Here is a 14613-nt window from a genome sequence, read left to right as displayed (position 1 = left end):
TGCCAGGCTGTCTTTTGGAGATGGGCCTGGAGTAATATTGGAGGAAATTCCCCGTTGCAAGCATTTCTAATCTGGTTTTATGGTTTGACCTTTAGAACGGACTCGTAAATGCTTTGATGAGCATATTTTAAACGTTTCTTTTTTCTGATCTGAGGGACTTTCCTCTTTTTTTTGGATTAGCTATAGTCTACAGCGATCAGAATTATGTTGTGTGACTGCATGCTTGGCTAAATACCATGTAGGTCCAACATGATACTTAGAATGTTGTTGGTTTTTTTTCACAAAAACTTCAGGCCCACACCAACTGGATTAAATATTTAACGCGCGCCGTTAAAACAGAGATAATGTGTGTTAAGTCTACTAGTTTGAATGCGGTTTACGTAGCCACAACAGGGAGTTTTAGATAAAAAATTCTTCCTTTGTTTGCATTTCTCCTAACAGTTGTGACTCTGACTGTGTAATCCTATGTCAAAGTCATGATCCTTGCTGAAGTAGGAGACTTTTCATGGGTTAATTCTAACAGTTGCCCGTTTACCTGCCGGGCGGTCACTAAACCCCCGAGACCCCTCCATGGTGCGTCTTTCCCACGCGAGCCCAGGGTCTTGGATAGTGTGTTTGAGTAGCGTGAGTGGCAGGCCTTGATGTGTTTGTGCACGAGAGTGTGTGTCTGCCGTTTGACGTCACCTCTGTTAAAAACATTTGCCTGTTTCCAGAGAGGATATGTGGGACGGTGGAGACAACTAGACATGGGAAGGAGACGTGTAGACTGACCTCTATTAGCATTCAAATAGAGGGGAAAAAACCAACTTTATGCAGTCCTATTGACCAGTGACACACAGCCAATGTGCGAGTGTGTTTCCTCGCCCCCCTCCGAGCTCAGCGAGACACCCGTGAACACAGTCGGGGGCTGGGAGACGAGTGGTTGCTCTCAGATCTTGACTCTCCGGTGTATAATACATCAGGCCATCCAGAACAAAGAGCTCGGAGACAATGACTGTGGTGAGGATCTGGAGAGGAATGCGTTTCACTGGTTTATCACTTGTGGATGATGTTTACTCCATCGGGGCGGTGTGGGGTCAGAATTTCTATCATCCCTTAGTGGAAATTCCCAGATATCCAAGAGTTCCATTAGAGGCTCGAAAAAAACTTTCCGGCTCCGTTCATTTTCGATAATCTGTCCACACCAATAAAATGTAATTAAGCCCCCTTTTAACTCTCACCACAGTAAACTTTCCACGGCGTCCAAGTATGCAGCAAACAAGTCTCTAAAAGAGAGGCAGCGAGCGTGCGAGGGAGATAGGTGTTTGAAAATAGAATGGGCAAAAATACACTTGCAAGAGAAACAGACTTGGTTTTGTTGATTGGAAGACTCGCGAGTTTGTTAACTGTTTTATTTGCGTTTGCTGTTCACACGGAGTGGTCTCTCTTACAGAGCGAGGCGCCTAACTTCATCACTTGGCACCACTACTATTGGAGTTATAAATAGATGTCACCAACAACACTGGTGCGCGGGTTGTGTGAGTACAGGCGCCCTCTGTCCCGTTTCGTGAGGGCACGCCAGAGTTCCGTTCAGTTATTTATGAAAGGACATGTTGCTCTGGAAAACTTGAAAGGCGGCATAAATAATCAAATGTCAGTGAGCATTGTGTCGGACAGGCTCCCTGTCCACCGTTCCCTTTGGGCTATGGTATGTTGCGCCGCCGCTCTCCCTGCCGTGACGGGGCAAGTGGCTCAGATGCGACCGCTGCCACTCTAGTCTAAGGCGCTCCGCCGCATCTTGTGACTGGGGCTACATGGTTACATTAATTGAACCCCTCCATTTTTTTGCTCCCATCACGCATTCCCCCCCCCCCCTGGCTTGGCCGGACGCAGGGATGCCTTGAATGTGTAGCCGGTGTTCATAGCCCGATGGAACTACAAGAGTGTTTGTGTGCACGCATGTGGATTCTTAGTGCAGCAGGACTCGGCGTGACAGCCTGAGTCAGTGGCGTGTCCCCGTGTGAGGATGTGAAAGTGTGTCACTGGGCTAGTTTTGCCAGTGTGCAGTCAAACGCTGTCCTACAGCTCCTCCAGGCTGCCAGCTGAGGTTTACAATGCTTAATTAAACACTTTATTTCAAGTGGCCCGTCATTGGATTTGGTTAAATGCCGTCTCTGGCCAACCGCACATACATCATCATGGGCTGCTGGATTAATGGCCCGTGGAGCATTGTACAATTTGTGAGATAATTGTAAATGTTAGCTCTTCCAATGGAGGGCACTCACCGAATCAGTCGAAAGCTGTTCATCAAGCACTGAACGCGAATCGGTCCTGAAGAGAGAATTCATCAGGCAAAGATAATTCTCGGATGGGTTCCCAGAATCGTCATGAGAACCCCTCTTATTGTTTCATATTTAGTCAATGAGGCGTCACCTGGCCGTGTGTGATGGTTGATGAAAACTCTGAGGTGTACGTTGTATACACACGTGATCGGAAAGGACAGGTGCGTAGTATACAGCAGCAATTGGTCAGAAAAGGTCGCAAGTAAGTTTGTCCAAAGCTTCAGATTAAGGCTGGCACTAAACTCTAAAGAGTTGACGTTGTTTCACACCTGGATTTGTACTTGATAGCAAATACATAATAATATTAATAATAATAAGGTCTAATAATAATTTTTCTGTCTCTAGTTACCTGTTACCTGTATGCTTCCAGGCATTATTCCAGACATTTAAAAATTATTATTTGATAAGAATCATGTAACTGCGAACCATACGGTGAATTTGATGTTTGTTTTTTTAAAGAGATCCGGTTAGAGTGTGCAACCAAACACAGACCATGTTACCCTCCTGCCCCCCCTCCCCTCATTTTGGGAGCGGTGGGGGGGGGGAAGCTGTTATGATGGGGGGGTGTAGTGTTACTGTTTGGGCTCTCGGTGATATCTGAGCCACAGTGTTTGAAGTAAGGTCCGCTGAGGGGAAGTGGCCCACCACACCGCTGGTCAGATGACTTCCAGTATGTTGGGGATTAGGACCAGTTGATGCGGCAGGTGTGAGGAGATGTGACGGCTCAGTGACGAGCTCCCTCACTGCTCTCAGTAGAGCTGGACTTCTTGCTTTTACAAATTAACATACTTAAATATTTATACCAGTTTTAAAGTGTGAACATTTCAATAAAAAAAATTGAAATTAGAATAGAGTTTTTTTATATAGCATCTTTTTAGTCCAACTACAGTATACACTGAGGAATCTCTGTCTGCCTGTATTAAGATTATTATTTTTTTCAAACTTGGCGGGTGTATTTCTGAGGACCCGAGGAAGTGCTGTGTTGAAAGTTTTTTTGGATGAGTTATTCCAGAGAAAGCTTCAACCATCGTTTTTCCACGTGTCACTTGACAACCGATGTGTGAGAGAAAAAAAAGGCAAAACAAAATTTCGAGGGGCAGCAGCACCCAGACAATTTACAGCTGCCGCACGCCAAGGTTTGCTTGTATTCTGTAACGCTGTATTTACGGGGCTTTTTTCTTTCGCAAACAACGTCGTCTGAGCGTATGGATCCAAGGGCACAGTTTACAAATCTGAGGACACAGACTAAGAATCTGAGAGCAAGACTTATAAACTGTGTGTGGAGATTTGTAACCCCAGAGCCAACACATTTACACGTGGCTCTCTCGTTTTACCCGCGGGCCCCAAAGGGGGGGCCCCGTACTTCTGTACATGTCAGTTTCTGTGGTGGGTTATTTGTGTGGAGTTGTTTGGATGATGCTCTCAAGAAATCTGCCAGCTTAACACAGGCCAAGCGATCTGCCTCTCCCGACAGGCACATTTTGAAAGGGCACTGCACGAGTTCATCTGCATCCAGCTCTCTTACTGTTACAGAATACTTAATATAACATGATCACATTTGTTGCTAAAACCACTGGTGGATCAATAGTCAACAGAATTGTGCGGAAAGTAATTGGTGACAGTTTTTGTAACGGATTGCGACTCTGTTAGATTGTGTGGATTTTTGTTTCGATTGTGTTAAATATTTGCAGCGCCGCTCACTGTTCACATGGCTCGTGGTTTGGTAATCCCAGGACAGAAACTCTGCCCTCATGCTCGACACGAGAGGGAGGGATCTTCCTGATTACCTTCCTGAAGTTTACAGCTGGATGTCTGGAAAGCCCAACATGTGGCTTGGAGTCCAGATTTCAACCCTATGTCTCTGTTAGCCAAAACTGAGATTCGAGGCTGCACTGATACTTTTTTCCTCACATGTGCTCCTAAGTTGAAAAATTTAGGGGCACATTAAAAACTTTAGGGGCGCAATGAAAATTGAAAATAATGTGTTTTTCCTCAATAAAGGGATGCAGGGAGACATTTACAAGCAATACGATTTTATTTGAATAGAAGACGTACACTAAGATTTTAATTATTCCTGTTTACATTTTTTTTGACCCTGATCCAGATGTGAATCCTTAAATATTGGGTACCTACTGATATCCGAAATTTACATTATTTAGATGTTGATTAAATGGCCTGTGTATCTGACCCACTGATATGGTGTGAAATAAAAGTTTAGTCAGGAGAAGATCCATGAGACAAAAGGTTCTCAAGCAGTTGGATTTGTTGGTACGGCAGAAAGTTGTGGTTCTTCTCTCACAAACTATCTTTGACAAGTACTGGCGATGGTGTGTACAGAGCACACAAACCGAATAATTAAATTAGTTACAGCTGATATGATGAACTACTGACAAGGTTTGTTATTTTAACCAGCGACAGAGGCCTGGAAGTGGCTGAAAATTAGAAGCTGCAGCTCTACACTGATTTGCCGATGATTATTAGTGTTGGAGCTTAGTGAACCCGTGTAGCTTTCCAAGCTCAGTGTTTGAACTCAAAGTCACTCACCGCTGTGCCCAAATAACAGTCACACACGATCATTTTCACTGGCTAATGCTGCGGGATGCTGCGCTGATGAGTATTATGAGTATGATTGGTAGTTCTTTTTTATAGTTCTAGATGCCAAAAAAAAGTCGGTCCAGTCTGTTTAGACACAGCAGCTATTGTAAGCAGGTTGTCTGGTCTGTTCTGAATTTATTGAAATCTTATTTTTTGGGAGGGGGGCAACATTGGTACAGTGCAGTGACATTGTCAATGTTGTGTAAATAACTAAAAAACATTCAGCTTGAGCTGAATTTTACTATAGGCTGCTTGTCACAGTTCGCACACATCTATTTGTAGTTGCAAATGCGAGTGAAAGCCTGAGATTAACTTCCCTTACATATGGGGTTGGAGTAGTTCCACAGGTAGATGGAACACCTGCAAAGAATGTCGGCTTGTTGCACCTCCAGTTGGGCCATAGGGCCAGCTACAAGGGCGTCAGCTGTAAGCCACCTGTCATTGCTGTTTCGCCCCATTAGTTTCAGAAGACCACCAAGTGGTGGGTCAGTGGCAGGGACATCTCCCTACCGGCCCCGCTGGAGCTGGCTCTAGGATCCTTCCCTTCCCCGTGTGGTGTCTTATCAACCTGAGCAAGAAGCGGAGCAAGATTCTTCTTTTCTTGGTCTCTGGCGCCAACTCCTTCGGTGCCTTCTTTAGCTTGGCCTCCGGCATTCCTACACCCGTCGGCAGATGGAAGAAAAATGTTGCCAGGTTGCTGCGGCACCTGGTTTCCAAGGGGAAAAATGGAAGTCCTACACATTCAGGTCTGCATACTTTACTCTACTTATTTTGTTGGAGAGATCTTCCTTTTGCTCCTGCTATGGTGGTGAGATTCTTTTCCAGGTCTACTTTCATGCTTCAGGTGCTGCCAGGTGTTAGGACCAGTGCCCTCAGCTGGATGCTCTGTCCTCTGCCTCTTGGACCCGCTGAAAGAGTATGAGCTGTATTTGGCTCCTGTCTGCAGGCCACCAGGATTTCTGCCTGTTTCCGTTCCACCTCGTCATAGTGCCATTGTTTGCGACCTTGAGCCAACGTTGTCTCATGGCTGGACAGAAAGAAGCTTCTAAAATAACAGAGGGGCCACGTTGCCGTTCTTTCGTGTGAAAGTCTGTCTGGCCTCTGGCATCCTCTACATTTAATTCCAGCTCAGTCCCCTGTTGACGTTACCCTCCTAGGTTGTCCCGATCCCTTGTTGACTCTTGTCGAATAGCCTTCACCTTGTAGCGTTCTTCCCCCATTCTGGCCACCTCAGAGTTGACTGGCTCTCTCCTTCCCTTTTACCAAATGTTATTTTATGTGAAGATAAATGGTGTCCATTGGCCTTGGCTTAGTTTGCCTGTCTTACACGGGGCCATGTTTGACTCTGTCTGCATGCACAGGTGTGCGGATGTGTTTGTGTGATGACATTTCCACACGAGGGCAAGGTTTATCAATCATAAACATGAGCTGATGGATCTCGTTACGCTGTGGAGATATGTGTGTTTACTCAGCAGTGTCAAGAGCAAATAGAGACAGGAGGGAGAGACAGACAAATGTTTGCAGCCTTATCCCCTTATCCCTCTCTGTGGACAATGGCACTGAAGTAGCCACATCATTCCCGGGTCATATTGTCAGCGCTTTTATGTGTTTTTTCCCAAATTCTTCTTGTTTATGTAATGCTATAAAAGGCCTGGTATCCAAATGTTATTGAAGAATTGTTGTCTTCACAACAAGTGGATTGACTGGCAAAGATCGGAAAAGCCTGTGGGCTTAGTTTGAGGCAATATCCTACTCAGTCCTTTTCCAAGGAAATGATTGGAATTCCTGGTATTTAACATGCCTAATGAGTAGAACAAGGGAATCACAAAGAGGAGGTTTTTCTCTCATTCTTCATTCCTCCCTATTGTTCTTTCTTTAACAACATTCCAAGTGGTGATGAAAGAACACTGGAATATCTGTTTGGCATTTAGGATGCTCAAAAAATATGTTTGCACGCGTGTAGTGTTTTCTGTGTGTCATGGTTTTTCACCAGCAGTTTGGCTTCAGATAGCTATGCTTGGCAAAAAAACGTATCTCTCCCCCGCCACGGCATCTCTTTGCCCCCTCCCCCCTCCATTCTCTGGCCAGACACCCCCTGATTTTATTAATGCCCTCATCAGGAAGTGGAGCCTAGAGTTTCTCTTTACCAACAAACAAATTAGTCTTTGTATTTGAGTGGCTCCACCCCTCCTCCCTTCCCTCCGGCTGCTGGAGAAGCTGGAAGAAAATTCTCAATGAAACAAAGAAGACATGCAGCTCGATGGCTCACAAGTGGATCCCAGGGGCATTGGTGTTGATTGGAGAAAGCAAATACTATTCTCCACCGGTGTGATCGTTTCTGTTCTAAATTTGGAGAAGTGAAACAGAAGCAAATATAGCCCATTCATCCCCGCAAACAATGTGGCCTCTATTTTTGGCGGACTAGTTTGAACAAAGAACCTCAAACAAGGCCGTTTTTTCATCCTGACTGAAGTCAGTAGTTAATTTACTCACAGGGACACTTTGAGAGCACATCTCCTTGAAAATGCAAGGAGATGTTGCCTTTTTCGTTTTTGTGTGTTTTCTACTTTCCCTTTTCCTAATTTAGAAAGACGATCGGGTGGCTGTGTTTATCATATGAACAGAAACAGTTTAGCTCTTTGCTTTATCCCCTTGTTGTGGTGGTCAGTCAGCGTTTGACCAGGATCAGAGACTCTTATCGAAAACATGCCTGTTTGTCTCATCGGACAGGCACTATGACAGTGTCGCTCACCGCTGCGGCATCCTAAGCCCCGGTAAGAACATAACAGGTTTAACCAAGGAGCTTAAATGTGCAGGCATTTCCTGTGCTGACTGTTGAACCTTCTTTTAGACAGTTAAATATGATATGCAACCTGTTCACAGTAATATCCCAGATCATTCGTTGTTTGATAAACATTTGACACCGTGCATAGTTACAGAAGGGCGTCTCATCTTTTGGGCTGTTAGACTAGAGCAGTGATTGGGCGGCTGCGAACACATTTGATACATGATGCTGCGCTGTGTTAAAGAGGAGGGTTCATCTGGCAGGCCCGCATTAGAGCACGATAACATGAGGAAAATGTTTTTTCATTCCCAGGTGTTGTAATTGAAAGGCGTAATTAGAGGGGAGTTCATCATCATCAATAATAATGGTGTCTTTATTGTGTGTGTGTGTGTGTGTGTGTGTGTGTGTGCGTGCGTGCGTGCGTGCGTGTGTCGGAGGATGCTCTAGGCACCGTGGATTCAAGTGTTGTTTTCCAAGCACAGAGGAATGGCTTGTTCAAACACTGGGGTTATCTGAGGTGACAGACAAAACAATTCATTGAGAAATGTGGGGCTTGATATGATGGATACCTGAAACCGAACAGTAATTTCCCAAGTCACCTCTTTATTAGGAATGTGTTCACCTCAGCTGACCCTGGGGATAATCTCTTTCCCTTGTTATAATAATAATAATACCAAACCCGAGAGAAAATTTGGAACAGACGTTGACTTCTTTTATACAATGCAGAAACATGGTGTCCTAACACTGTTCATTGTTTTTCAGAGCTCATGTATGATATGTTGCCGGCAAAATAACAGCACCCTTACCATCTTGACTAACAGGATTATAAGCTTCAAGAAGATTATTATAATTAAAATCTTTTGGTACAAGTAATCTACATACTAATCTATACATAGCATTGGTTTATTCCCCATCTATCTTTTAGAATCAGTTATTATGCAAAAGAAAATAAGCAACACTCTACGGTACATATATGCTATGGTATACATATGCTTTTTTGTGTCTTGACTAATGAAGATGTACATTCACGTGCTGTCTCTCTGTGTCTGCCAGTTTGTGGTCCAAGTATCGACATCCGCAATGAGATCAGTGAGTTCAAGCGGCTGGAGAACTGCACGGTGGTGGAGGGCTACCTGCAGATCCTCCTCATCAACGACAAGACCAACAACATCCACCAGGAGGTTTTCCGCTCCCTCAGCTTCCCCAAGTTGACCGTCGTCACTGACTACCTGCTGCTGTTTCGCGTCTCGGGCCTGGACAGCCTCAGCATGCTCTTCCCCAACCTGAGTGTCATCCGCGGGCGCAATCTCTTCTACAACTACGCCCTTGTTATCTATGAGATGACCAGCCTGAAGGACATTGGCCTGTACAACCTGAGGAACATCACCCGGGGAGCCATGAGGATCGAGAAGAACCCTGAGCTCTGCTACCTGGACTCAGTGGACTGGTCGCTTATTATGGATGCGGAGTTCAACAACATTATCAATGGAAATAAGAAGGCGAAGGAGTGTGACAATGTCTGTCCGGGCATTATGGAGGATAACCCTCTTTGTCAGAGGACATCGTTCAATGACAACAACGACTACCGCTGCTGGACCTCTAACCAGTGCCAGAAAGGTAATGTTTTAATTCATACTTAATCTCAGCAAAGAAAGAAGCCGATAATGCTCAAAATGTGATTTTTGCTAAATTGATTTTAATAGCGGCAGTGTGTGTGCAATATGAGCACAGTAAATGCGGATGTGACTTTGATCTAGGTAGGTGGTTTCCAGTCTCACAAACATTCTTAAATTGTGCATTTCTTCGCCAGTGAACAACTCCCATGAATCTGTGCAGTGTTTTTCCTTCATTTCCGTCAGGCTGTAGGATTGTCCACGGGCCAGTGCAAACATTTCCTCTCTGTTCATCATAGGGACCTTGTCTTAAGATCAGGCTATTTGTGGAGTGAAGGATGGCTGCAATATAGAGCACCAGGTATTAGAAAGGCATGCTCAGTTGAGGTTAAAGTTGCTCTGCCAAGAAATGAGCTAGTCTACCTGTCTGGACCATGTCAGTTAAATATTTGCCTTAGGGACTTTTTGCAATTCATGAAAAGGGGCATATTGAAGAATCTGGGGGAGGGTCATCCTCGTTTAACTCCGGCCCCGCGGTAGGGTCATGCTTATTTTAAAACAGTTCAGAGGAGGGTCATATCATTCATATGTCTTAATGTACATTAAAATGTAAGTTCCTCTCAGTCTGCAGGTTGGAATTGGTTCAGTTATGCGTGTTTGTCCCTGGTGTTCAGTTTGTCTCAGTCTCAACCACAGCACTCAAGGAGCAGCTTGCGGCAAATTTACATATCTTTACTGCTCTTTTTCTGGCAGACTTCAGAGTGAGAGACAGCTTGTGCTTTTTGGTCAGAATTTGGGACAACCCTATCAGCCTCTTCAGAACTACTGTAGGAGGCATTTCAAGCCCTTTTGTAATATACTCCCGCAGCCTGTTTGACTCAGACATACTAAGCTGAGTTGTAGATGAAGCTTCTGGTAGAAATGTTCTGTTGAAGGGTCAAGAATAAAAAAAAATTGCCGGCAGGGTCACATTCCTTCATAGACCGTGCTTAGAAATAACTGGCAAGGGGTTTATGTCAACAGTAGTCACAAAAAATTCTGAAAAGGGCATGAACATATTTTGAAATCGTAAGCTCAGTTAACCTATCTTTAAAATGATTAAAATACTTTGCCGCCCCTTGACCGTACTGCATGGTTTTGTGGGAGTCGGGTGGGCTGAATTTTAACCCTAACCCTATCCAAAAAACATGCAAATGGTTATCACATTTTGTGTAATGTTTTAAGGTAAATAACTCTAAAATATAAAACGTCACAAACCTTACATTCTTAAAAATTTTTACTAGCGGAAAATTTACGAAAATACATTTTATTGATTTCCTGAAATAAAAAAATAACATTCCTACGTATCATATTTATCAACTAATGTAAAAATTAAGTTTTTTTACATATGCAAAACAAACTTTATCAAAGCTTTATCCAGCCTTAAAGGCCCAACATGACTTTCAATATTTATAGTATAACGTTTCTAAGGAGATCCCTTTGTGACAACTTTGTCACTGGCCACACCAGCATCCACAGTAAGCAACATGTTGCCATCAGCTTGAAAACCGTCCAAATGATCTTGTGAGAGTTTGCTTCTTAGGCAGTTTTTTAATGAACTTGAGCGCTGAAAATGTACGTCCACAGGCGACTTTAGTGATAAACAAGGTAAGCAGGAATTTGTATGCTAGACCGATGAGGTGGTCGGCATCTGTCATCACACGGCACTGCCTGAGAATGAGGTAGCAACCCTGTGGGTGCTCATTGCAGGAGGAGCGTTTTTTTTTTACAGCAGATTTCAGCCACCTCCTCTTCATTCTCATCCTCCGCTGCCCTGGTGTCGTTCTCTTGTAATGGTGGCGTTTTCACTGTTTTCTCTGCAGTTGCATTTGTGTTCAAATTGCTGGGCTCTTGAAAGGCCGACTGTGGAAGTGGAAAAGACTTCACTTGGAAGACGTTTGTAGGGTCCAAAAGACCATGGTCAGAATAGAGTCTGCTGTCACTCCAAAATAGTATGTATGGCTTCTAGTTTCACTTCCATTTCTTTATCCTTTATGCTTCCCAGACATTCACGTGTAGTCCTAACCATACTACGGGCAGATACCTGGACAGTGGTCTCTCTTCAAATATCTGAAAGGAGATCTGTGATGTTAATACCGTCTCATACTTCAACAAAGCCTTGATGAATCCACATGCACTAATCCAAGTGGTTGTTTTTAATTGCCAGATGGTCTTCTGTAGCGGTCAATATGAGAATGACATCCACATAGAGACCAAACACTTTCCTTCAGTAGCGTCTGTGTGACTGGTCGTGGCTCTCACTCTCCTGCACTCTCTTCTTCTTTTGAATGAATCTTGAAGTGTAATCGCAAATACTGATCTGACTTCAGTGACTGATTGTGTTGTGGACGAGGGTAAGCACATGGACAGAGCACCATTCCTGTACTTTATTTGTGGGCTCTTTTGACGTGAGACAGGAAAAGCCTTTGTAGTGGCCTTGTATACTGAATGTACCATCTGTGGCATGTCCAGTGGATTTCCGTAAATTCAATTTGGGGTTGTCAGCAACCTTGAAAACAACCAATAATACTGACCTGCTGAGTCTCTGCACATCACAATTACGACGAGCGTCTCCGGAACTGTGTCGTGTTAAAACGTTCCGCGTGGAACCACAGAACACTGGTCCTGGGTGGTGTCAGTTCATACATAGATCATCCCAGCGTTTGCGATGTCTTCCGCAATGCTCTCCTGAAAAGTGCCAATGATGCGGTTGACAATTCTTCTACCTTTGCCCCAGACTAATGCATTTTCTTTGATTTGTCAGTGGATTCAGCTACGTGCTCTTTTAGACATGGGTGATACTTAAGGTGCCCTAATTATGCTTTTTGAATTTTTTATTTAGATTTTTTTGGAATAAAAAAAGACATAGGTCTGTGGCAAAGGGAATGCCTCATTTGCATTTCTGGCTATTTTTTTGCATTCATAAAGTGTCAACATCACCGAGTAACATGCCTGCCTACTGACTATTTTGGCTTGAGTTGGTACTGCAGAATATATTGTGTATGGTCACAACCAAGGTCATTGTTACAGTGGCTACAGAGTTGTGTCCAGCTGATCAGGAAGCCTCAGAGTAAAGTGACTAACGCGTCTGACAAACCAATCAGAGCTGCCTGCGCTTCTGGGACGCGGTTGCTAAAATGAAGCGTTTCAGACAGAGGGTGTAAAGAGGCGTTGCAGCAATGAACGGTATGAGACACATTATGCATATTTTGAACATTACAGCATGTAAGCCTATCCCCGCAGATCCCCCTTTAAAAGGAGTGTGATCATCAAGGAATTGCCATAATCGATGTCCTCAAGCATGTATGCATCATCATTCTTTGACCTGAAACTAAGGGCTCATTTTGCCACGCGCTTTCACAACATCCACCACATGCTCGAGACTGGAACAAGATATTTTTCTCCTTTTTATTTGCTCCCTCTGTAAAGACTAGCTACCACTGAGAAAGCGGTTAATATCAGAATCAGACGCATCTATAGGAGGCCTCGGCACATGCTCTGTACGCAATGCACCACTCATGTTCGTCTATCTGAGCACTGGCGAACATACCTCCGGTCTGCCCTGCCACTTATGAAGGGTAAGCTGTCAGCTGACTGGCCGAATGCCATGCAGACAGAGCAATGCAATGTGTGATGTTCTTGGCAGAAGGTCAGCTATCATCTATTTGTGCCATCTTTACACCACTAGACTCGCTGCACTGCCAGGGTTATTTGCATTTTGTTTTGAGTGATGCATAAAAAACAAACCAAGGCCTTTTTTTTCTTCTTTTTTTTTTACAATTTGGACAAATGTGATAGTTGATTGGTGCCTCAGTCTTTTCCTCTGCTGCTGCTTCCATGTCACGTTCTCCCTCCTGATCTGTCTAATATCCTCTCCACTCTCTGCTCATCTCTAAACTGCACCCACTTGTCTGCCATTTTCTCCTCTCTCGTGCCCCCTCTCCTCTCCCTCAGGCGTTTGCTTTCTCATGCCTCCTTGCCGCTCCTCCCCCCTTTCTTTCTTTCCTCACATCTCACATGCTCTCCGTGGACACAATGGCCCCAGCCTGAACCTCGACATAAACAGTAGCCCCAACATTATTAGGGCAGACATGATGATCACTGAATTTTATTTATTTGATCTATTTTCTTTTATTTTTTATAAATCCATACTCCCCTCAAGGGACATAACCCAGTAGATTTAGCACCCGAGTCCTTGCTATTTTTAAAACATTTTGACAGGCAATTCTGAATGTTTTCAAAGGCTTTTGCAATCGAAAGTGGCATATGTCTGTCCCAAGACACATTTCAGTCAACACAGTCTTAAACTGTAACACACCATCAGCAAGGCTTAAATAGTCACTAGTAACCTATGAGTGGGGTCGTTTTGCAACCGTGGGTTACAGCAGTTTTAACTGAACATGTAGCCCAGCCTGTAATTTTAACCTCCATCTCACTGCTTAAGTCTGCTCCCTGAAAATAGCCTTGGTGGCCGCTTTAGGATTCTAAAGCCCAAACTGTATGTGGATTTTTTTTCTTTATTTTTTTCTTTTACTTTTGGAAGCTTGTGCCTCTAATGCCTGTTTCTCTCTTTTCCTATATATTTTTTTCTCTCTCCTGAAACATGCACACAACATGCTCTCATGTTCTCCCTGAACGACAGGCACACAGAGAGGACCGGTAAAGAGTCAGACAGGGCCTGTAAAAACATTATTACGTTACGTATGTTATACTTTTATTTATTTTTTTGATGATCCACTGGCCCCCCTGGATTTGTCCTGGTGTGCCTGAATGCCGCTGTTTCTGGATATTCCTGGTGTGTGAGTAGAAGTTGTTCCAGAAAGGTCATTTAGATGCTGAAATACATCTCTTTGCTCATTTGCCTTGATAGTAAGCTGATGGTAATGTAGTTTATCTGCAGGTGAAATGGTTATGTCAGTGTTGAAGCGCAGGTGTTCCGTACTATTTCCCTGCATTTGTTTATTTTGCATATACCATGAACTGGTGCTTGAGAGGGACTGGCCTCTTGTATTTCCCTCTTCCTGGAGTTTGAATATCCACACTCCACCATAACTCAAATGAGTAAATACAAGATGCAAGCGAAATGGGTTTTTTTTTCTCGGTGAATAGAATGAGGTCAACTCTGGAACCTGTTTCAGACTCCGTCTTTGAGACATTTTTTTCTCTCCTCTCATCGGTGTGAAATAATGGTGGGAAAGAGTGCCTCTTACTTGTTTCTATAGAAAGACTTGTACAGCTCCCATGGTCTTTTGGGAGTCTT

General features: G+C 44.0%; 1 protein-coding gene across 1 annotated transcript in view; it reads left to right on the top strand.

The window, feature by feature from the left end:
- igf1ra (insulin-like growth factor 1a receptor) overlaps positions 1–14613 on the top strand; it is a 72517-nt gene that overhangs the window by 3074 nt on the left and 54830 nt on the right. Inside the window, exon 2 of the mRNA XM_035641345.2 lies at positions 8755–9318. Within this exon, the coding sequence (XP_035497238.2) occupies positions 8755–9318 (564 nt within the window). The remainder of the gene's footprint in view (positions 1–8754; positions 9319–14613) is intronic.

Source organism: Scophthalmus maximus, chromosome 7 (assembly GCF_022379125.1).
Source record: "Scophthalmus maximus strain ysfricsl-2021 chromosome 7, ASM2237912v1, whole genome shotgun sequence".
Lineage (NCBI taxonomy): Eukaryota > Metazoa > Chordata > Actinopteri > Pleuronectiformes > Scophthalmidae > Scophthalmus > Scophthalmus maximus.
Note: the sequence above shows the minus strand (reverse complement) of the source record. Positions and strands in the feature narration are given on the sequence as shown.